The sequence below is a fragment of the Schistocerca gregaria genome, chromosome 9, assembly GCF_023897955.1.
Source record: "Schistocerca gregaria isolate iqSchGreg1 chromosome 9, iqSchGreg1.2, whole genome shotgun sequence".
Lineage (NCBI taxonomy): Eukaryota > Metazoa > Arthropoda > Insecta > Orthoptera > Acrididae > Schistocerca > Schistocerca gregaria.
Window position 1 is genome coordinate 141,253,570 of NC_064928.1, and position 24,699 is coordinate 141,278,268.

The 24,699-nt window shown below is 44.8% G+C and overlaps 1 protein-coding gene across 6 annotated transcripts in view; it reads left to right on the plus strand.

The window, feature by feature from the left end:
• Window positions 1-24,699, plus strand: part of LOC126291707 (gastrula zinc finger protein XlCGF52.1-like) — a 127,261-nt gene that overhangs the window by 39,986 nt on the left and 62,576 nt on the right. For 4 of the 6 annotated variants that reach the window (XM_049985364.1, XM_049985359.1, XM_049985360.1 and 1 more), the window contains exons 3-4: window positions 9,403-9,471; window positions 11,644-11,703. In XM_049985364.1, coding sequence (XP_049841321.1) covers window positions 9,403-9,471; window positions 11,644-11,703 — 129 coding nt within the window. The remainder of the gene's footprint in view (window positions 1-9,402; window positions 9,472-11,643; window positions 11,704-24,699) is intronic. The other 2 variants (XM_049985361.1, XM_049985363.1) reach the window with 1 other exon arrangement.

The window sequence follows — 24,699 nt, forward strand, 5'->3', positions numbered from 1 at the left end:
CTCCTCTGGTGCATCCTGATGATCCCCGGTGATCTGTCACATGCCTAGTCACCCATGTCACTCAACTATGTTCCACAACCAGCAGTTAAGACTGTTTGCACATTGCCCACAATTGGGTAGACCAGCTGGGATCTGACTTGGTATTCTACTGGAGGACCTCCAACAACCACTATTAGCCTATGTTCCAAGGGCTCCCTCTCAGCACTCCCACCCCTTGTGGACTGTACCCTGTCCTGTGGTCCTCTTTGATCCAACTCTTCTGCGACACCTATTTCTTTCGATCCTCCACAATTATTCCAATTTGGTGGATCAAGAGTCAGTGACTGTGTTGGTTACACTTTTGAATGTGCCAAGCAGACATGAGAAGCACACTCTGCTGTGTTCCTGCAGAGTATAGAGTTCAGAATTGGTTGCCATATCTCAGGCATTGTGGTACAGCAAATGCCAGGCCTTGACAAACATTATGAGTTGCTTAAAAGGCATAACCCTGTGCTATCCCAAAAATATTTTAGTTGCCAACATCCAGGACCTACTGGTTGACCTGTACAGCTCTGGAAAGACGTGACCTTCATCTGGACATTGAGACACATAAGCATTTCAAGAAATGAACTTGCCAACCATCTATCTGAAGTTTGACACAACATTTTGAGGTTCTGGGAATTTGAATGGCAGGCTACTACGACCCAAAACAAGTTGAGAGTGATTAAAAGGTCGAACAAGGTGTGGCATACATCTTTTCAGACCTCTCAGAAGGATGTCGTTGTGTTGTGCAGACTACGCATTAACCACATGAGACTTGCCCACGAGTTCATTCTGCATTAGGAGAATGGGCTTCACTGCAGCTGCGGTAGTCTGCTGATGATAGCGCATGCTCTTGTTGTGCTCTTGTTGAGTGCACCCTGCTGGCCAATCTGCAGCACACTGTTAGCTTGCCTACCTCACTACAATGGATGCTTGTGGATGGCAAGATGGTCACTACCAAACTATTGTATTTCCTGAGGAAGAGTGCATTTTACACTAAACTGTAATACTACTCTGCTTCCAGTGTTAGGTGTGTGTGTGTGTGTGTGTGTGTGTGTGTGTGTGTGTGTGTGTGTGTGTGTGTGTGAGTTGTAGTGTTGGTGGTAATAGTAGTAGTAGTTTACTCTCCCTCTACATTCACAGTCATAATCATCTTTCTGGTACAACCGATTCCAGAGGATCTCGTGTGTATTTTTTAACTCTGCTTATGTTACTTTATGTCTTATGAAAAGATAAACTGCAATAATGGCTTCTAGTACTGTGATTATATTGTAGCTGTTGCATTAATGGTAATACTGTTCTGCTTTTGTTCACAATGATATTTCTGAACATGTCTTATTTCATCGACAGCAATTTGTCATTTTCTGCCTGTAGTACCATAGCATTTAGTGTACAATTTAGAAAGGTAATGTTTTGAATAGGTAAAATGCTGAAAGGATTTTCTGGCCAAAACAATGTTGATTGTACATGTAGTAGCCGTAATGGTTGCTGATAGATGAAGCTCTACTCCCGCTTTAGCACATTCTGTTCCATTGATTAATACACCACTAAACTGGAATTACAATCTTGTCATTCTTCTGAAAGTCTTGTTTTGTACACAGAATAAACCCAATAATTTCCAACTTGCTGAAAGTGTGCCCGTGGCATCATAACTGTCTTCTTACATTCTGGTGCATTCGTATTCCTCAAAAATAGTTGTGCTTCACAGGACTAGTTACCAGTATGAACTACTCGTGCAGGACAGATGGTGATAATTTCATTAAGAGAGTTACCAAAATCTTGTACAGATCGAACTAGGTGCATTTCCTGTCATTTATAATAACCAAGAATTTAATCCATCTGTCAATATGACTCCATCCAAATGGATACGCGTGCCAAGTGTAACATACAGATTGTGATTTACACCTAGTTAGTGGGAACTGCACATTAACATATGAATGTTCTTTATCAGAATAATGTTTAACTATGAAAACACAATAGTAAAATGCTATACTGTAAGCTGTTTTCTAATTCTCTCATTAGCCTAGCTATCACTATTTTGTATTCTAATGTCTTCAGGTGAGTCTGTATTATACCTAAACCCTTATTTACGGTAATCATGGTGTCATTAGCATATTGCTGTAATTCAGTTGTTATTTTATACAACATTTTAGTCATATTTAAAAATCCTTGATCCATACCTGTAACTTGCATCATATGCTAGTCAGATGTTCTTTCTCTGTGTCTTGCTACTTCTTGCACTTGACCTGTTTTACCATTCACATTTGAAGTATCATTATTATGTATTGTGCCAGACATTGCTATTAGTAGTTCACCACTCACATTCAGCCATACTTTTTCTTTGCACTAGAGAATATGTGATTGTACCTGTTACTTCCTGCAACTGCTCTCTTATCTTATCATAGGAAATATTAAGTTCATAATATTCACTCTGTATATCCCCTGTCATATTGCCTCATTTTGCTTCCTTTAGCACTTCTAAGAATGTATCTTGCAACCTTCTCTCTCCGTTCCTCACCTCTCAGATGTTGAAGGTCAGTCTAAATGACTGTCTGCTTTTTGAGGACTTCATCTGGCTTCTGCAATAGCAATACCCCATTCGACAAAGGCAGGTTGACAATTTCTTGTGCTCTGAAGATTGCTAAACTCCATCTAAGTGTCATCCTCACCATCACCCAAAGGGAATAATTTACATGTATTCCCTTCATCCTTAGGGAAAAAAGTGAGAATAAAAAACAAGACCCTTAGTACACTAAATGAATCAATAAAAAGAACATTTCCTACAATTATCAGTGTATCTTTTTTATCTCCAACTATTTATCCCTTGGTCTCAACCTGTTTGGCCTATTCTGTGGTGTGTCTTTATTTGTTTGCATTTCTAATTGATACAACACATCTGGATGTTGCTTTGTAAAGGAAAATTTTAAAACAGAGTTGACAATTTCTGCTTTTGCTTTGCTACCCTCAGCTTTAGTTCTCATCTTGTCAATGAGGTCTTAGTACCACTAACAGCCTTTACATATTGTGTAGTAACAGGATTCATGTTTTCCATCACACTTCACATAGTGTAGACTGGGAACTGTTTGCTAGGCATGCCCGATTTGAACTGACTGGACACGGCCCGTGCTGCTTGAATTGTTGTTGTTGTTGTTGTTGTTGTTGTTGTTCCGCCGGCAGAAGGCGCGGCCGAATTCTCGCTTGCCCTCTGGTGGGCGGGACTTTACTTGCGGCAACTATTGTCCATGATGCGCCGTGCCGATGTGCGCCTCCCGCGATCTTTCTGGTGGCTGCTGCACTCCTCCTTCGGGGGTGAAGCCACTGTGCTCCACTGCGTTGGAAGGTGGAGTGTTGTACAGCAGCGATGACCTCCACGTCCATTGGAAGGAAGTTGGGGGGGATCTGCCGACCCTCGAGCCGGAACCTTCGAATACGGTTGGAAGTGACTTACACAAAGAAGCCCCCGTCGTCCCACCACCGGAGCCTGGGACAGAATGGTTGACAAGCCGTCGAACTCTGGATCCTGGTCCACCTCGGGAGGGGCAAGAGCCAGTGACGGGGACGATGGGGAAGTTACGACCACAGGTGAACCAGCCTCCTGGGAAAACGGGCCTGCGAGGGGGGCCGGCTCTTGGCGGGACATTTCTAACGATAGCGATGGCGATGCTGGTGCTGGAGCTACTGGAGACTGCCAAGGCTGAGAACCATCGCAGTGTGGCGGAGTCACAGGTGGGAGAGGCGGTAGTGTCCCCTGAGAAAACAGCACGGGTGCCAGCAAAGGGGAAACCGGCGCCCGAGGGGTCTGAGGGTGGGTGCCTAAACGTTGATGTAGCTGATTTTGGTGACGACGTAGCTCCCGGTCCCCCGCCTGACAGGTATAGAGCCGGTGGCCATTGCAGTGCAGGACCACCACTGGTATCCAATGTGGATTGTGACCAAACCCATGTGCCCAGACCCACATACCCGGTGGAAAGCCGGGTACCCCGTTTCGTTTTGCAAAGACTGGCAAGGACCAGGCCGGAGGAGGTGCAGCAGAGTCCTAGGTTGGCGCCCGTGGAGGAGTTCTGCGGGGATGCATTCTCCCATCGGTGTGGTCTGGTATGCTGTCAGGAAAAACGTCAATGCCTCCTCCGCTGGAAATTCGTGCACATACTTTGTCATCTGCGTCTTAAATGTGCACACCATGTGCTTGGCTTCCCCATTCGATTGTGGATGAAAGGGGGGAGAGCAAATGTGCTGAATACTGAAGCACCTACAAAAATCCTGGAAGGTCTGTGAAATAAACTGAGGTCCATTGTCCGATACCTGGGTGACTGCAGACCTCCCACAGAAAAGATTTTTGCTAGTGCCTGGATTGCAACTGCTGAAGTGGTTGAGGAGCAGCGAACCACAAATGGGGATCGGGAATAAGCATCAATGACAGTGAGCCAAAAGCCATTGAGAAACGGGCCAGCAAAATCTATGTGAACACGTTCCCATGCCTGGGTTGCAGGTGGCCATAAAGAGAACTGACCTGGGAGACGCCTGTTGGCTAGCACACAGGGAACAGGCTGTCAATACCAGGCCAGTACACATGTATGCGAGCCAAGGTTTTAGTACAGGAAACACCCCAGTGCCCCTCATGTAATAACGCGAGGACCTCCCTTCCCAAACTTGCGGGAACAACCACACGAGGAGGTGTATCACCGGTAGCCAGAAGGAGAACTCCTCCCAAGACTGAGAGGCGATCTCGTACAACAAGATAACTATGAAGAGAGGCCGAGGCATGGCCTGGAAGTCAGGACAACCACCCCTGCTGAACGAGGTGAACTACTTGCCGGAGAACCGGGTCAGCTGCCGTTTCCCTGGCAACTCTGGAACTAGTGATCATGAAGCCATCAGCCTCTTGGCGAGACGCCACATCCAAATGAAAACATGTAATCTCCTCCCAATTGAACTTAGGATCCGGGCCCACCGGAAGACGGGAAAGAGCGTCGTCATTGACATGCTGTCCAGTAGGGCGAAAATTAATGTAATAATGCTACTTAGAGAGGAACAAGGCCCAGTGCTGCAGTCTTTGGGCTGCCCTATCTGGAATCTGAGAGGCGGAGCAAAATAACGATATTAATGGCTTATGGTCGGTGATTAACTGAAACTTTGTGCCATACAAGAAAGGGTGAATCTTGGTAACAGCTTAGACAAATGCCAAAGCCTCTTTTTCCACCTGGGAGTAATGCGCCTTCGTGGGACTAAGAGTTTTAGACGCAGACACCAGTGGCTGCTCAGATCCATCTGCGTTGCGATGGGCCAGGACTGCCCCCACCACATACTGCGAAGCATCTGTAGCCAGGACCAATGACTAATTGGGGTCAAAAGTAGCCAAACAAGGTGCTGACATGAGGAGGCCTTTCAACGAGGTGAACGCTCGCTCACATACTGGCAAGCAATCAAAAGGAACACCCTTGCACAGAAGGCAGTACAGGGGGTGGGCTATGGTGGAAGCCCTGGGAATGAACTGGTGGTAATAGGAAATCTTGATAAAAAAGCTTGTAACTCCTTCAGTGAAGCAGACCACGGAGGGTCGGACACCTTGGACCAAACTTCCTAGCAGCTGGACGCCATGCCAAGGGATGGTGTAGCCCACATGCTCAGTGGATGGTTGGAAGAAGTTCGACTTACACAGGTTGCAACGCAGGCCCATGGGCCTGGATTTGAGAAAGAGGGTTCGAAGGTTGTGCAGATGTTGCTTCATGCTGTGGCCTGTGACAATTATGTCGTTCAGGTAATTAATGCACTGAGGGATTTTCGATGTGACGTGCTCAAGGTAACGCTGAAATATCGCCGGGGCACTGGATATTCCGAAGACCAACGGCTGGTATTTGTAAAGGCCAAATAGGGTGTTGACGACCGCCAGCCGTTTGGAGTCCTCATCAAGTGGTATCTGATGATAAGCCTCCGAAAGATCGATTTTCGAAAAATATTGGCCTCCCTCCACGGAGGAGAACAATTCATCAGAATGAGGCAAGGGATAGGTGTCCACCACCATTTGGGAATTAATGGTGGCCTTGAAATTGCCACAAAGACGTAATTTTCCCGAGGGTTTCCTGACAATAACGAGGGGCAAAGCCCACTCACTAGAAGAAATGGTAATAACAACCCCGAGGGCTGTCAGTCAGTCTAGCTCCGCTTTTACCTGAGGGCAGAGAGCCAAGGGGATCTGCCTCGCGCGTAGAAAACGTGAGGAAGCCGACGCCTTCAACGTTAAGTGAGCTTCGAAGTCTGAAACACGCCCCAGGCCCTCCTCAAAGATATCATTTAAGTCAGAGATCAAAGATTCCGATGATTGATAGGGAACATCTTTGGAGACCAACTGTATGGTGTCTGCGATAGAAAAACTGAAAGCTTAAAAGGCATCCAATCCAAAAAGGTTAGCAGAGCTCACATCACTGACAACAATAAAAGTAAGAGGCCGAGTGACTGATTTGTAAGTAACGTTGCTAATGAATTTACCCAGTAGGGGAATGAACTGTTTACCATAACGTCAGTAAACTGGCGCCAATGGGGGCAACCCAAGGTCAGAGTAAGTTTGTGCATTCAACAAGGAAACTGCCGTGCCCGTATCTACTTGCAGTTGTAATCGGCGTGACCGAACCGACACCTCGATAAAGAGTTTGTGTGCTGATGCATCGGGAGCCTGAACCGATGAAGCTTCCTGAATGTCAATGTCCATGTCCTCTGAACTTGCTTCCTTCGATTCTTTTGAGGCTGAGTGGCAAACTTTAGCAATGTGTCCTTTTTTATTTCATTTGCGACAAACGGCCCAATGCTGGGGGCACTCTGACCGATCATGATGTATATAGCACGATGCACAGGACGATAACAGGGGCCGGCGGCCAGAACTCTGTTTATGCGCCGTGCAGGAGTGGCCGTAACGGCCAGATTGTACTGCTTGCATGTCGTCCACCCTAGACACAGTGGACACGGTTGCACCGCCCTGAACTGCCGCGACGTTGCACCATGCTTCCAACTGTTGGCCTGCGGCGTGAGAGACTTCATACGATTGAGCAATGGACAGGACTTCCTCAAGGGAAGGGTCTTCCAACTGCAGGGCCCATTGCTGGATCTCCCTATCAGGGCCCGAGCGAACAATGTCGTCGCGCACCATAATGTGGGCATACGACTCTCGCGACTGCTCTGTGACAAAATGACACTTTGGACTAAGACTGTGCAGTGTAGCGGCCCACGCCCGGTAAGACTGATGGGGCTGTTTCTTGCATTGATAGAACTCGATCCTAGCTGCCACAACATGCGTGTGGTGGTGATAATATGAAAACAGCAATGAACACAATGCGTCAAAAGACAAAGACGAGGGTTCCTGCAACGGCGCTAGCTGCCGCAAAACTTGATATCCAAGACAAGAAAAGAGCATGACATACCTCCGCATCGGCAACATGAAACGCCTGGAAATGCTGCCAAAGGCGATGTCCATATGAGTCCCAATCCTCAGCCGTCTCGTCATAAGGGGGAGCAGACAGTGTGGAGAACAACGCCGGAAGCACTTGGTTCATGGTTGCCATGAGCTCCGTCTGCTGCTCAACCAAAACCCACACTAAATCGTCCATGCTGTGAATAAGCTGCAAAACCGGAGCAACGGCGCAACACGTGAAAGATTGACCCTACTAATTGCCAATTCACGTTTTCCGTCGCACTTCACATAGTGTAGACCAGGAACTGTCTGTTAGGTGTGCCTGATGTGAAATGACTGGGCACGGCCCGCGCTGCCTGAGTTGTTGTTCCGCTGGCAGAGGGTGCAGCCGAATTCTTGCGTGCCCTCTGGTGGACGGGACTTTACTTGCGGCAACTACTGTCTGTGACGCGCCGTGCTGATGTGCGCCTCCCGTGATCTTTCTGGTGGCTACTGCACATATGACGTCCATTTCTTTGGGTTTTGTGAGAGATCTTTTAATAATATTCTGCTGCGGTAGTCACTGATGGCTTCACACTTTGCCCTCTTGGCAGCGAAACATGTTTCATCCACCATCTCTGTACCTGCATACTATGCTTTTATTTAGACCTGTTACGCAGCAGTGTCATTTTCTTGAGAAATTTCTTTACAGTTGCTGTGTACCACTCACAGTCGCTCCCTCCATAAACTGTTGTGCTAAATACAGATTTATCAAATGGATGGTTGAGCCACTCAGTATAATGCTGCTTTTACATTCCCAGAATCAAAGTTTTCCCGCCGTTTACAACATTTTTTATCAGTCCCATCAAATTTCCTATGCCCACAAATGTTAATTTGCACCCGATTTTGCATCAACATATTTTTCATATTCTCGTAATTTACGCATTACTAAAAAATGTTTATGGAGAAGAATGACACTGGCATGATGTTGACCATCTGGTAGTGTTTACAAGTATTGTGTGGTTAAGTTTCTTGACACCACAGCACTCAACTCAGTGGATTGGAAGTGGTAAACATGTAAAAGATGGAACAATTCGTGCCGTATCTCCGTTCGCTGCCAAGCTCTACTCGGCGTGGTGCCTGATGTGAGAGACTAGGTTCATTTGAACGAAGATATCATGACCAATCACAATCCTTTCCAAACTGTCTCTCTCCACAAACACAGTTTTGTGATTGTTGTGATCATTGTGACACCTTTGTCCTACCATATTTAGTGTGTTTTGGCTTATGGCCTCTTGGAGCACCAGTTGACACAGTCATTCACTTTGCGAAGCTCAAATGTTTTTAGTTTAAACACAGCACGAGTTACGTATTTCATTCATGCTGAAATATGTAGCTTTTTCTACTTGTGTGAGTAACATGTGTACAGCTGTTACACAAATTATCTGTTTCCTTAATCCAACAAGGAATTTTAAAGTCTGATTGTCAGATAACTGCTGCAGAACTCCTTAAAAGTTATTTCTGTTCAAGCAGGTGATGACTAATAATTATTATACTCAACTTATTGAACTGAAATGGTCAAGTTACATTTTTGGTATTGCATTAAGAGTCATATGGCAGTATATTTGGGTAATATTTAAAAAACATCACCTGCAAGATAATTCTATGTAAAGAGGAAACTGGGTAGAGAGGGTAAGCCACAGTGCTCCACCGACTCCATTCCTCCAGTTGTTCTGTTCACTTATACCCCATTTGAGAACCTCTGGTTGCAGTGTTCAGAAATCACAGGTGGAAAAACTGGTAATGATGGAAATCAGAATCAGGGTGAGAAGCGTGCTCAGACATTCTAATGGATAAGGCAGCTGTTCGTTATAAGTGTGAAATCCAGGCAGAAAGTTTCTGTTGTCACAGTGTAATCATTTATATTCTGTAGACTGGTTTCATAAATGCTGCTTGTACTCAGTGTTGCTCCTGTACTTAACTCATTTCTTTTCATTCAGGTTGAGGCTGACCCACTTGCATTCCCAAAGCAAGAGATCGAGTACATACCTATTAAGGAAGAAACTCCAGTAAGTACTAAAACTCAGCTGTCTTCAGAGCTTGCAAAAGGTAATGTGGTTCTGCACAGAAACACATTGTCTTCTCGAGTGCTGCGTGATTCTGTCCCTCTGTCTTGAAGTGATGGCTGCATCATTTTACTGTTGTTTGCTGACCTGCGCACTTTGAGCATTCTCACTGCTATCTCTCTACAACAAATCATTCCAGTGCAGTCTTTGCACACCAAAAGCTCATCGTAACCAAACACACATGATTACGTGCAAAATCAACCAGTGGAAAACACAGGATGGAATAAGGACTGCATCAGCTATCTGATTTGTTCAACTACAAACCCTGCTACCGTGACCCTATTTTAGAAATCCAGGAGGATATCCAGTGTCCTCTCAAATGATGAGGTCCATCCCAGACCTCCTCCCATGAGTCTACCTCTCTCGCCACTTATACCACTCCCTACATTCCTACCTTCTACATGCTTCATGAAGTTCATAAACCCAATCACCTGGGACACCTCATTATGGCCAGTTACTGTGCTGTTATTGAGAGAATCTCTGCTTTTGTAGACCGAAACCTTCCATCCTATTACCCCAGTCTACCCTCCTACATAAAAAACACCAGCCAATTCCTCCGCTGACTGTTCACAATTCGTGTTCCTTCATCGCAAGACAACCTACTCATAATTCCTTTTTAATAACATCCCAAATGCCCCTGGCCTTGCCACCATTGAACACTGTCAATCTTGTGTTGAAATGATGAACCTGAATTGTCACTGTTTTTTCCTCAAGCTTTGAAACTCAACGTGCCACACAAATCCCTTACTGTCAAGCAGTGGCCACTGTGTGTGTAAGAACCATCTGCCCATCATAGTTCAGAAGACGACACTGTAAACAATAAGATGCATGAAAAATTGCCATGACATGCATGCTAGTTAAATTAATTATTTCTGTGCTTTTAATTGTATTCACAATAAATGCCATCAAATGCTTCTAGAAAAATATGTTATGGTACGTCATACACCCATAGTTCAGGAGATATGACATCATAAACACTGAGATGTGTGAAAAACTTCCATATAGTGCATGATGTTTAAATTGATTACTTCTCTTGTAGTAACTCTAGTCAGAGCACATTTTGCTGACAGAATCCACATATGCCACTGAATGTACCTATAAAAATATATCATTGAATTATACATAGTGCAAGAGATATGACGTAAACAATGAGATATGTGAAAAAATGTCACATCGTGCATCAAGTTTTAATTCATTTATTCTTTGTTGCTAAGACACTCAGGCAGTTGAGTCAGCTTTGGAAATCACTGGCATCTGGGAGTGCTTTTGACATCTTTCAACTTTGGAGCCCAAATGGCTGTAGGCGATAATGATGACAGTCTATTGAGCTATGAAGAGGCATTGCCACAGAACTGTTTACATAATCACTTAGCACGGTAGCACAGTGGTTGGCATACCAGAATCGCATCACGTAGCATGACGGTTCAAACCCATATCCGACCATCCTGATTTAGGCCACTTAAGGCAAATCACTTAAGGCAAATGCTAGAATGGTTCCTTTGAAGGGGCATAGCCAATTTCCTTCTCCATAATTCCGTATTCAGAGCTTATGCTTGTCCCTAAAAGAACTCACTGTTGAAGGGATGTTAAAAACACTGATTTCTCTTCTTCCGTTTACAAAATCATATTGTAGGCATGCATAGCAGCTACGTACAATGTACAGAAACTGCCTGGGATTATATTTCGTAATTTGAATTCTGTACTTACACATTTGTTCATTGTGTGCATTTCTTAAAGAAATTTTATAATTTTGAAGGTGTTTCCTTGAATACATGGAAATGAAATCTTTTCAGTACTTCACCCCAAAAACAGTTAATTTTTTGTTTCTGTTTCTAGTGACAAATTGACAAAATGAATACCTGGGTAATGCCAGGTTTTTCAGGTAGCTGTCTAAACAAAAATCATAAAATTAGAAATTACATTTGTTAGCCCCACCATTACTTAAAAAAACTATTAATTGCAGAGGACACTAAATTAGAAAGAGCTGGCTGGCTCTGCATACGTCATTGGCTATGCATTGTAGAAGGGGAAAATGTTGGTTGATGTTCACGGCATGACTTAAGTATTTATGCACACACAAGAGTAAATCTGTGTACTCCTTTTCATTGTCTGCAGGAGTGGGGCATGCCTGATGACCACGATAGTATGCGTGATCCGCTAAGCATAACTAAAGAGGTGAGTTGTTGTGATGGACAATTGTCCTACATAATGTAGAATAGTAATTTAATTATTCTCTATAGAGAATTTGGATTTTGAACATGTGTACTAAAAGTCATGTCATAACTTCCTGGAAACAATTACAAAAACACAGTATATTTCAATTAGGTATGGATGGTAGGGTGTAAAGAAAGTTAATCTACTCTTCTAAAGTACTTTCATTAATACCATAAAACACTTATTATTAATATATTACTAAGATATTGAATAGCATATTTCATGACAGGTGGATTGGTCATCAGATCTGACATCCCCGGATTTCTTTCTGTAGGGAAAGTTGAAGGATATTTGCTATCGTGATCCACCGACAATGTCTGAAACATGCATCAGCGCATTGTCAATGCATGTTTGAACATTACGGAAGATGAACTACTCGCTGTTGAGAGGAATGTCATTACATGTAGTGCCAAATGCACTGAGGTTGACGGACATCATTTTGTGCATTTAATGCATTTATGTGGTATTTACAGGTAATCACGCTGTAACAGCATGCATTCTCAGAAATGATAAGCTCACAAAGGAACATGTATCACATTGGAACAACTGAAATAAAATGTTCAAACATACCTACGTTCAGTATTTTAATTTAAAAAGCCTACCTGTTACCAACTGTTCATCTAAAATTGTGAGCCATGTTTGAGACTATTACAGCACCATCTATCACAAAGTGAAAAAAGTGGTCCAACTAAAACATTCATATTCCTTCACGTACTACACAAATATGTAATAAAAAATGAGGATTCCTATTTTAAAAAATTGAGTTGATATTCGTGTGACCTATGGCAGTGCCATCTAGCGGGCCAACCATAGCGCCATCTGGTTTCCCCCTTCAAGCTAGACAAGTTTCGTTCTTTGTAAGTTTTTGTTTGCACAGTCATAGTGTTCTAAGTATGTACTTTTTATTTAACCTATTATACTGCTTGTATTTTGATGGTAGTGGAAGTAGTTTCTACATGAATGGATTAACTAAAGCTTTAACATCTCTTCATCCACTCGCAATCACAGTGTCAGCTTTCAATGTAACCTAGGCCTCAGGCTGTGCTACACAGTAATGTTACATCTCAAGTAAGATCCTCCCTACGGGTCCGGGGTTTAGAATAGGCCCGAGGTATTCCTGCCTGTCGTAAGAGGCGACTAAAAGGAGTCCCTCCCCCTCAAGGGGGTAGTTAGTGCCTGCGTCTGGAGACAGCTGGTTTCACGACCTATATTTGCGTTCATTTTGGTTTTACACTACTTCTGGTTTCTTCCTTCCTTTGGTTGGTTCCTTTCTTTGTTCTTCTCCATCTCACTGTCTTACTTACTCTTTCCCTTGCCTTCTTCTCCTTGCCTTCTTCTCCGTGCCTTCTCTGGTCTCCGCCTCGGCATTTGAGACAGTCTGTCCTTTATTTCCCTCTCTCCTTTCTTTTTCCTCTTCTTCCTTCCTCCCTGTGCGTGCCTGAAGGCTGACCCACGCGTTCGCATGCGTAGCCGGTGACGGGGTAACGTGTAATTCCCCGCCCTGGATAGACAAGTAAGGCAAGCACGTACCCCCTGGTAAAGGCCAGGCCCAGGGAGGGGTGATTGCCTGAGCTGACACCTTCCGACCATGCCGATTGGTCCCTCCATCCGTTTCTCGGGAAGTGTTGCCTGAGGTGTGAACAATCACCTAAGGCAGAAGTGCCCTCTGAGAGGGTCCCCACAAGGAAGGAGCGCGCCATTGGAGATGCTGGCAATCATGGGGGATTCCTCTGCAATGGATTTCTCTTCTTCTCTCTCGACTTCTGCCCACAAACGGAAACTTGACCAGCCACCAGTGACAAAAGTACTACCGCCTGCCCCACAGTTCCTCGTAGTTTCTCGATCTGAGTACAGAAAGGATTTTTCGTCTGTCAACCCTTTCGTTATCCAGAAGGGCGTAGATGCCATAGCTGGATTGGTCAAAGTCTTGTGCCAGGTTGCGTAATGGTACCTTGTTACTAGAAACTGAGAGCGCCTTTCAGGCACAAAAACTGCTTCGGGCCACACTCCTGTAAACGTTCCCTGTCCGGGTGGAGACTCACCGCACTTTAAATTCGTCTTGTGGTGTGGTATGTACTAGATCACTCGACGGATTGACTGACGAGGAGATTCAGTCTTTCCTCGCTGAGCAGGGCATAACAGCTGTCCATAGGGCCATGAAAAGGTCAACAATGACCTTGTACCGACCCGGACACTTTTCTTGACCTTTGATAGTGTTCAGCTGCCGTCGCGCATCAAAGCGGGCTACGAGGTTATTTCTGTTCACCCCTATGTCCCGACACCTACGCACTGCTACCAGTGTCAGCGTTTTAATCACACTCACCAGTCTTGTTCCAATGGGGCTAAATATGTCACTTGTGACAGGGATGCCCATGAGAGTGAGTGTCCACCTCCGTCTCCTCGTTGTGTGAACTGTCACGGTGACCATGCAGCGTCCTCCCGCGACTGTCCCATCTACAAGGAAGAACGCTGTATCCAAGAAATTTGGGTCAAAGAGAAATTGTCCACCTCGGCTGCTCGCAAGCTATTTGCTATTAGGAAGCCCACGCTGCTCCCAGCGGGGAAATACAGTACTGTCCTCGCCTCTCCTCGGACTACCAGGGAGGTGGCGACGCAGACATGCGATCTGACCTTCAGCACTACGGTCGTCCGTTCGGCCAGTGCTAAGGTCGCCCGGTAAACGTCACCTCTTCCTCCCGTCACCCCTCCGACACAAGCACCTTTATCAGCTTCTGCCAGGACGAAGACCCAGAAGTCAGATGCACGAGCCTTCACGAAGGAACCGTCTCGTGCAGACCTCCTACGTACCTCGAACTCTCAGCCATCGACCAATACTTCCACAAAACAACCGTCCAAGAAGGCTCATAGGAAACACAGTTCTCCTTCCCCGCCACGGCGCATTTCTTCTCCTGCGCAACCCAGCGGTTGACGTCCCAGGCTATCACCCGTTTTGCCTGGCCGCACTGCTGGTAGCCGAACATCTGGCTGTTCACCAGCGGAGGAAGCTCCCCCTCCCGGCCATCTTAACAAGATGGCCGATGAACCTATAGAACAAATGGACTATGGATGATGACTGTCCGCCTACTGCTAGCGGCGGCAGTGCTCGCTCGAAGCCGGGCCCTCAGCGGCCTTTGAGATGACCCCTTCTTGCATCTTCTTCTTCTCACGATGGCACTTATTCACTGAAATATTCACAGCATTCGCTCCAACCGAGAGGACTTGAAATTGCTGCTCCGCTTGCACCGTCCGCTCGTCGTAGCCCTCTAGGAAACGAAGCTACGCCCATGTGATCAAATTGCCTTGGCACACTACACCTCTGAGCGTTTTGACCTACCCCCAGTGGCAGGTATTCCGGCTCATGGAGGGGTTATGTTGCTGGTCCGGGATGATATCGACTATGATCCCATCACATTGCACACCGGCCTTCAGGCAGTTGCCGTCCGCATTACTCTCCCCACTTTTACATTTTACATTTGTACCGTTTACACTCCATCATCGTCTGCCGTTACCAGGGCAGACATGATGCAAATTATTGCTCAGCTACCTGCACCATTTTTGTTAACTGGAGACTTCAATGCTCACCATCCTCTTTGGGGCTCTCCAGCATCCTGCCCGAGGGACTCCCTGTTAGCAGACGTTTTCAACAAGCTCAATCTTGTCTGCCTCAATACTGGCACCCCTACTTTCCTTTCAGACACCTCTCACACCTATTGCCATTTAGACCTCTCTGTATGTACTACCCAACTTGCATGCCAGTTTGAGTGGTATGTGCTTTCTGATACATATTCGAGCGACCACTTCCCGTGTGTTATCCATCTCCTGCATCATACCCCCTCTCCGTACTCAACTAGTTGGAACATCTCCAAAGCAGACTTGGGGGCTCTTCTCTTCCAGGGTGACCTTTCAGGATCAAACCTTCACAAGCTGCGATAGTCAGGGCGCACACCTCACGGAAGTCATTCTCACAGCTGCTGAATATTCCATCCCTCACACTGCTTCTTCTCCACGCCGCGTACCGGTCCCCTGGTGGACCGCAGCATGTAGAGAAGCTTTACGTGCTCGTCGACGTGCTTTACGCACCTTTAAACGCCACCGTACAGTGGCAAATTGTATCAATTATAAACGATTACGTGCGCAGTGTTGTATTTTTAAAGAAAGCAAGAAAGCTAGCTGGGCTGCTTTCACAAGCACCTTCAACAGTTTTACTCCTTCTTCTGTTGGCTGGGGTAGCCTGCGCCGGCTATCTGGCACTAAGGTCCACTCACCAGTCTCTGGCTTGACGGTCGCGAATGACATCCTTGTGGGCCCTGAGGATGTCTCCAATGCCTTCGGCTGCTTTTTCGCAGAGGTTTCGAGCTCCACTCATTACCCTCCTGCTTTCCTCACCCGAAAACAGACAGAGGAGGCTCGGCTACCTAACTTCCACTCCTCGAATCGTGAAAGTTATAATGCCCCATTCACCATGCGGGAACTCGAAAATGCACTTGCCCGGTCACGGTCCTCTGCTCCAGGGCCTGATTATTTTCATATTCAGATGCTGAAGAACCTCTCTCCTGTAGGTAAAGGTTTCCTTCTTCGTACTTACTATCGCATCTGGATTGAGGGACATGTTCCCGCATGCTGGCGCGGGTCTATTGTTGTACCGATTCCTAAGCCGGGGAAGGACAAGCACTTGCCTTCCAGCTATCAACCCATCTCGCTTACCAGCTTTGTCTGTAAGGTGATGGAGTGAATGGTTAACTCTCATTTGGTTTGGCTGCTTGAATCTTGACGCCTACTTACCAATGTACAATGTGGATTTCGTAGGCGCCACTCTGCTGTTGACCATCTGGTTACCTTGTCGATCTTCATTATGAATAACTTCTTGCGGAAGCGCCCGACCGCGGCTGTGTTCTTTGATTTGGAGAAGGCTTACGACACCTGTTGGAGGGCGGGCATTCTCCGCACCATGCATACATGGGGCTTTCGCGGTCGCCTCCCTCTTTTTATTCGTTCCTTTTTAATGGATCGACAGTTAAGGGTACGTGTGGGTTCTGTCCTGTCAGACACCTTTCGCCAGGAGAATGGGGTGCCACAGGGCTCCATTTTGAGCGTTGCTCTCTTCACCATAGCGATCAATCCAATAATGGATTGCCTCCCAGCTGATGTATCAGGCTCCCTTTTCGTGGACGATTTTAACATCTATTGCAGAGTGGAGCGTACATGTTTCCTGGAGTGCTGTCTTCAGCGTTCTCTTGACCGTCTTTACTCCTGGAGTGTCGCCAATGGCTTCCGTTTTTCTGCTGAGACGACGGTCTGTATTAACTTCTGGCGCTACATAGAGTTTCTCCCACTGTCCTTACGACTCGGTCCCGTTGCTCTCCCATTCGTGGAGACAACAAAATTTTTAGGTCTTACATTTGACAGGAAACTTAGCTGGTCTCCACATGTGTCGTATTTGGCTGCCCGTTGTACCCGTTCTCTAAATGTCCACCGTGTTCTCAGTGGCACATCGTGGGGAGTGGGTCGAACCGTCCTACTTCACCTATATCGGTCGATCGTCTGCTCCAAGCTGGATTATGGGTGCTTTGTATACTCCTCTGCACGGCCGTCCATCTTACGCCACCTCAACTCCATACAACATCGGGGTTTATGGCTTGTGATCGGAGCGTTTTATACTAGTCCCGTCGAGCGTCTTCATGCTGAAGCTGGTGAATTGCCACTCAGTTACTGCTTTGTTGTTATGCTTGTCGGCTACTGTCAATGCCCGACCACCCATTGTATCGTTCCTTTTTTGACGACTCTCTCTGCCCTGCTACCCCCTGGAGTTCGCTTTCGTCGCCTCCTTCAACACCTTGATTTTTCACTCCCTGCAACCTTTAGAGTGTGCGAGAGCCACACGCCACCTTGGCTCTAGGCTCAGGTTCGCGTTCACCTTGACCTCAGTTCGCTCCCAAAGGAGGTTACCCCCGGTTCGGTATACCACTCCCGTTTTGTCGAACTTCGTTCGAAGTTCATTAATATGACCTTCATTTAAACAGATGACTCTAAGACCAATGACGGGGTCAGGTGTTCTTTTATTGTCGGGGCACAAAGTTTCAAATACCGGCTACATGGCCATTGTTCGGTCTTCACAGCTGAGCTCTTTGCCCTCTACCAGGCTGTTCTTTATGTCTGCCGCCACCGACATTCTGCTTATGTCATCTGCTCCGATTCTCTGGGCGCCATCCAGAGCCTCAGTGATCCGTATCCGGTTCACCCTTTCGTGCACCGAATCCAACGCTCTCTTCAGCAGCTGGTGGACGACGGGTCTCCAGTTAGCTTTATGTGGGTTCCTGGCCCTGTCGGTATCCCTGGGAACGAAGCTGCAGATGCCGCGGCCAAGGCTGCGGTCCTCCAGCCTCGGACGGCTTCTTGTTGTGTCCCTTCATCAGATTGTAGCACGGTCATTTGTCGTTGCATTTTATCGCTGTGGCATTCCGATTGGGCTGCACTTACGGACAACAAGCTTCAGGCCTTGAAACCTCTTCCCGTAGCTTGGACGTCCTCCTTACGTCCTTCTCGGTGGGATGAGGTCGTTTTGGCCCGGCTACGAATTGGACACTGCCGGTTCAGCCATCACCATCTGCTGACGGCAGCGCCGGCGCCGTTCTGTCCATGTGGGCAATTGCTGACGGTCCGCCACATTTTAACGACCTGTCCGGATTTTACTACACTGCATCTTGTCATTTTGTCATCAATACAATCAAACGTCTTAGTTAAATAAAAAAATATGGCTAGCATTCGTAACCTTTTGTTTAACCCATCCAGTATCCAAAGAGAAAGAGAATATAGCATTTTCAGTTGTTAAACAACTTCTAAAGCCAAACTGTACATTTGATAGCAAATCGTATGATATAAAATGATCAATTATCCTTACATACATAGCCTTTTCAATAACTTTTGCAAACACTGATGGCATAGAAATAGGTCTAAAATTATCTACATTATCCCTTTCTCCCTTTTTATAAAGTGGCTTTACTACTGAGTACTTTAATTGGTCAGGAAACTGACCATTCCTAAAGGAAAAATTACAAATATGGCTAAATACAGGGCTAACATGTGCAGCACAGTACTTTAATATTCTGTTAGACACTCCAGCATATCCATGAGAGTTCTTAGTCTTCAGTGATTTAATTATTGACTCAATCTCCCTCTTGTCTGTATCGCAGAGGAGTATTTCAGACATCAATCTCTGAAAGGCATTTGCCAAGAAAGTTATATGATTTCCTGTAGAAACTAATTTTTTATTTAATTCACAAGCAATGCTCAGAAAATGATTGTTAAATACTGTACTTATATCTGATTTATTAGTAACAGAAATATTTTTACTGTGAACTGACTTTATATCATTGACCTTGTCCTGCTGACTAGACACTTCCTTCACAACTGACCATATGGTTTTAATTTTGTCCTGTGAATTAGCAATTCTATTTGCGTACCATATACTCTTTGCCTTCCTAATGACATTTTTAAGCACCTTGCAATACTGTTTGTAATGGGCTACTGTAGCTTGATTGTGACTACTTCTAATATTTTGATATAATTCCCGCTTTGTTCTACACAATATCCTTATCCCACTAGTCAGCCACCCAGCCTGCCCATTACTGCTAGTACCCCATTTAGAATGTTCTAATGGAAAGCAACTCTCAAAGAGTATGTGAAATGTGTTAAGGAAAGTACTGTATTTATCATCTATGTTATCGGCACTATAAAAATCCTGCTACTCTTGTTCCTTGACAAGTTTTAAAAAACTCTCTATTGCTGTTGGATTAACATTCCTACATAGTTTGTAATTAAATGTGACATTGGTTTGAGTACAAAAGCCCTTTAGTGTTAAAATTTGTGCATCACACTGCACAACATTCAAATATCTGTTCAGTGAAGTATCGTGATAAGTCTATGGACTGAAATGGAATACTGTTTTTTACGTACAGAGCCACTCCCCCACCCTGCAAGGAACTCCTTGAGAAACAGCTAGCTAATCTGTAGCCTGGTAAAGGAAACCTCTGAATTGTCAAATAATTTAAGTGATGCTCAGAGATACCAATAATTTTAGAGTCAACATCTATTAGCAGTTCACTAACTTTAAGCCTAATACCTCTTATATTTTGATGAAATATGCTAATTCCTTCTCTATTTGGAAACATTACATCCTCTGAAGGTGATCCCTTGGTCAAAGGGACTTCCTTTAAGCAGATATACCTATCAGCTGACTTCAATCTAAAAAAAGGTGCAGCTCTAACATCACATACTACAGGAAGTTTTCCATGAGTGACACCACCACCACCACCACCCACTACACTGTCACCTATAAGCTTAGCCAGCCTCCTCTTCCCATACCTATTGAGGTGCAGGCCATGCCTAGTGAAACTCGATCTCCTGTTGACCCATCTGGCACCACTGGGATGTGACCCATGCCCTCTGCCATCAGTGCCCTCCCCAGCCCCACGTTAACACGCCTAACAGCCGCATTAAGGTGCGGTTGATCATGATGCTGAAACAGTTGCACGAAATGCACATTAGTGCCACCAGTTTGAGTAGCTACCTTAACCAAGTCACCACTGACATCATATTCCCCGACCCTATCGAGACTGTTCCCCGCTCCACCCACTATCACTACCTGATCCTCCTTTGTAAAATTCTTACATAGCTCCACTATGCTTTCAGTCACCTGAGCCAAACCTGCACTACGCTTCACAATGCTGGTGACCTGGTACTCACTCCCCAACACTTCCTGCAACTGCTGTCCCACACCTCTACCTTGGGAACTTCCTAGCACCAGAACCTCCTTTCTGCTAGACTTTGCAACTAATCTAGACCTCCTAATTGCTGAGGACTGCTGCAAGTTCCCTACATCTACAGCTACACGAGGCTCCTCTCCACTCAACTCTGACAGTTGATCATATCTATTACATGTATTTAAAGTAAAACTGTCTGAATACCTCCTCTTCCTAGCTGCCTTCTTGCCAACTGCCAGTTCCCATTCTCCACCACCCTTCACCCTCCTCAACCTATCTAGTTCCTCCTTTGCACTTTGTAACTGCACCTGAAGGGCACATATCTTAGGCTCTTGCTCCTCTATCAACTTGTTTCTCCTACAAATTCTGCATTCCCAGGAGAAGATCTCACTAAAATCACCACTGGCTTCCCCACTGCATTCCCCCCAGTGAAAATACTTTGAACAAATCCCACACTGTAATCCACTACTCACAAACCTACGACAGATCCCACACTTCTAACTCATGGTTAAATTTTACAGTTTCTGAAAAAAACTATTAGTCTATGTTACCAAAGTTCAGTTACACCAGTAGGACTATTTAAGAACTAACAATAATGGTCTCGAAATTCTATGCCTACCAAGAAAGCAACTACTTGTATTAATACTACAACACCATAGCTAATACCAATATCAACAAAACTTCACAAAATTATACGCTAAAACCAAAAGATTCAGACAGCAACTGTAACACAAAGCAAAGTTAAAACACTGCATGAAAATTCTGACAGGTCATGGGAATATATTGCAAATGGTGATCTGAGAAGCTGTACTTTAAAAATAAATTTTGTTTTACACAAAATGAATTAAGTTTGAGAATGTGTTATGAATTTCCTAAATTTGACACTCATTCAAAACTTAACTATTTCAGGACCAGCCACTTTATGGTACTTAAGTCATGTTGCTATTGGCTGACTGCATCACATGTCCTATGATCTGAATGTCTGCTGTCTCTGTCTTGCAAGGTCACGTGACGTGAGCTGTAATTGGCTGCCAAAAGTGAATGGCAATCTCAATTTCACTGCTTCGGAAGCAGGTGGAATTCATATTTATACTTTCTTAATATGAAAAGGTGCAGCTACATGTTTCCACAGATCAAAGATCTTTCCAAAGTGCACTGTTTTTTGCTAGGTTTTATTCCTAAAGTGCCGGCAAGTTTTGTGCTGGTGTATAAAACCTTTAGCATCGAAGAGGTAGAAAAATTTTAAAACTTTGAGGGAAAGCATGTTGTTATTTTGCACCGAAAAAATTTCACCTTGGGAAAATTGTGCTTTTAGTTGAGAAATCCGGGAATTTTCTTTTCTTGTCCATGTACCCGCCATGTAGTAGTGCAGGTATATTGAAGGCATTTTGTATTTTCACATATTTATTACAAAAACAAAGATTCCAAGACTTACCAAGCGGGAAAGCGCCGGCAGACAGGCACATGAACAAAACACACAAACACACACACAAAATTACTAGCTTTCGCAACCGATGGTTGCTTCTTCAGGAAGGAGAGGGAAAGACGAAAGGATGTGGGTTTTAAGGGAGAGGGTAAGGAGTCATTCCAATCCCGGGAGCGGAAAGACTTCCCTTAGGGGAAAAAAAGGACAGGTGTACACTCGCGCGCACACACACACACACACACACACACACACACACACACACACACACACACACACACATATCCATCCGCACATACACAAGCAGACATATTTTGTGTGTGTGTGTGTGTGTGTGTGTGTGTGTGTGTGGAAGTATTTTTCCCATGTGGAAGTTTCTTTCTATTTTATTTACACATATTTATTACTGTATTCATAGGTTGTTAACCTTGTCAATGTCTGTGAATAATTTTGCACCAGATGTATAAGAGTGGTACAAGTAGTACCACTATGAGAATGCAAATTAAGTTTACTTTAAATACACACTGTAACAGTTGTGAGCATTAGTTACTTTTGCGATTGGATGTGCTGAGTTGACGTAAGTCAAGAATGCCTTTTAAGGTGACAAAGACACCATTATCAACAACTCACTCAGTGTGAATGAGGTCATGTTATAGGGCTGGATGTTCCTTCTGTGATATTGCAGAAAGACTTGGAAGGAATGTAGTCACTGTACATGATTACTGGCAGTGGTGGTCACGAGAATTTACAGTCACAACAAGACTGGGCTCTAGATGGCCACATGGCTCTGCCAAAAGCTAAAAGACCATCATGTTCAATGTATGGCTCTGGCACATCATACTTCATCTGTAGCAGCAATTTGACCAACAGTTGGCACACAGTGAACTTTTACAAATTGGTTACTTCAAGGACAGCTCTGAGTCAGATGCCCTGTAGTGCGCATTCCACTGACCCCAAACCACTGCCATTTGCAACTACAGTGGTGTCAAGGGAGAGCTCATTGGAGAGCAGGGCAGAGGTCACAAGCATTTTCTGATGGGAGCTGGTTCTACCTTGGTGCCATGGGAGCCGTCTGTTGGTTAGGAGGAGGCCACTTGAGGGTTTGAACCAACCTGTCTGTGTGCTAAACACACTGGACGTACGCTTGGGTTATGGTCTCGGGTGCAATTTGATATGACAGCAGGAGTCCTCGCGTGGTTATTCCACATTTGTACATCAGTATGGTGATCCGACCGGTTGTGCTGCCCTGCATGAACAGCATTCCAGGTGGTTCCACCCTCCCCCCCCCCCCCCCCTTAACCCAACACGCTCTATAGAGTGTTGACATGTTGCCTTGTCCTCCTCAATTACCAGATCTGTCTCCAGTCGAGCACATATGGAACATCATCAGACGACAACTCGAGCATCATCCACAAAAATCATTAACCATCTCTGTATTGACTGATCAAATGCACGATCTGTGGAACTCCATCCCATGACAACAAACTGTATGAAGCATGTTGCATTTACATGAGGTTTTTAATGTGCATCATCATTTAAACTGTATATTTATGTAGTATGCAGATAAAAGTATTAAAAAAATTATGGCACTTCAGCTTTAAAAACAACATGGTGGCTGCTCCATCTGCTTCTGTCAGCCAGTCACAGTGCAGAATATGTAACATAATACAAACATGTATTGGTTGGTTCTAAAAAAGACTGAAAATATTTATTCAGTATTATTTTTACCATTTCATGAAAGAAGTTGATCCTGATGGTTTGATCTTTATCATAAGTGGAGGTCTACACTAGGTTGAAAGGTTGCAAGGTGGCAAAGACAAGGAATGTGATTCTGTAAAGAACTATCCTACTGCCATGAGTTGTGATGCACGTAGTGTGGCCTAGCAGTTAGTACCAATGGCTGCTATGATGCCGGTCTGTAGTTCAAACCTGACCACCCACAATTTCTTGTCATTTGGTATTTATCAGTAAGGGAAGATTCCTGAAATTTGTGTGTGTAATGTTTGTATCTTCTGGAATATTTGATGTTTGTGTTAATAGCTGCACTCTTCAGATCTGTCCTGGCCATGCTTTATTGTTCACAATAAACGTGTTTTCAGTGCTAAGTGTTGGACTTCACCCTGAGTTCAGATTTTAACTTGATTCTTGTTACTACATGACACTACTACTCATGCATCATGGTTTAAGTTCTTCCACCTGTCATAAGTGATGGCTATGATGTTTTTTTTTTTTTTTTTTAATGTTTGTTGTCATCTGACTGGTTTGATGTGGCCTGCCACAACTTCCTCTCATGTGTCAATGTCTTCCCTCAGAGAAGTACTTGTACCTAGTATCTCAAATATTTGTTGGATATATTCCAGTCTCTGACATCACCTACAGTTTTTACCTTCTACAGCCCCCTATAGTACTGTGGGAGTTATTCCCTTATGCCTTAACACACATCATATCATCCAGTCCCGGTGTCCTCCATGTATGCCCTTCCTCACTGATTCTGTGGGAAACCTTATCATTTCTTGTCTTATCAGTCCAGCTAATTTTAATCATCTTTCTATAGCACCACATCTCAAATGCCTCGATTTTCTTATTTTCTGTTCTTGCCATGGTCCATGATTCACTTTCTTACAATGTTGTGCTCCAAACATATATTCTCTGAACTTTCTTCCTCAAATTAGAGCTGATGTTTGATAGTGAAGACATTTTTTGGCCACTAGTGCACTCTTCAACAGTGATAATCTACTTTTTCTGTAGTTGTTTTGTCTCTCATGGGATTATTTT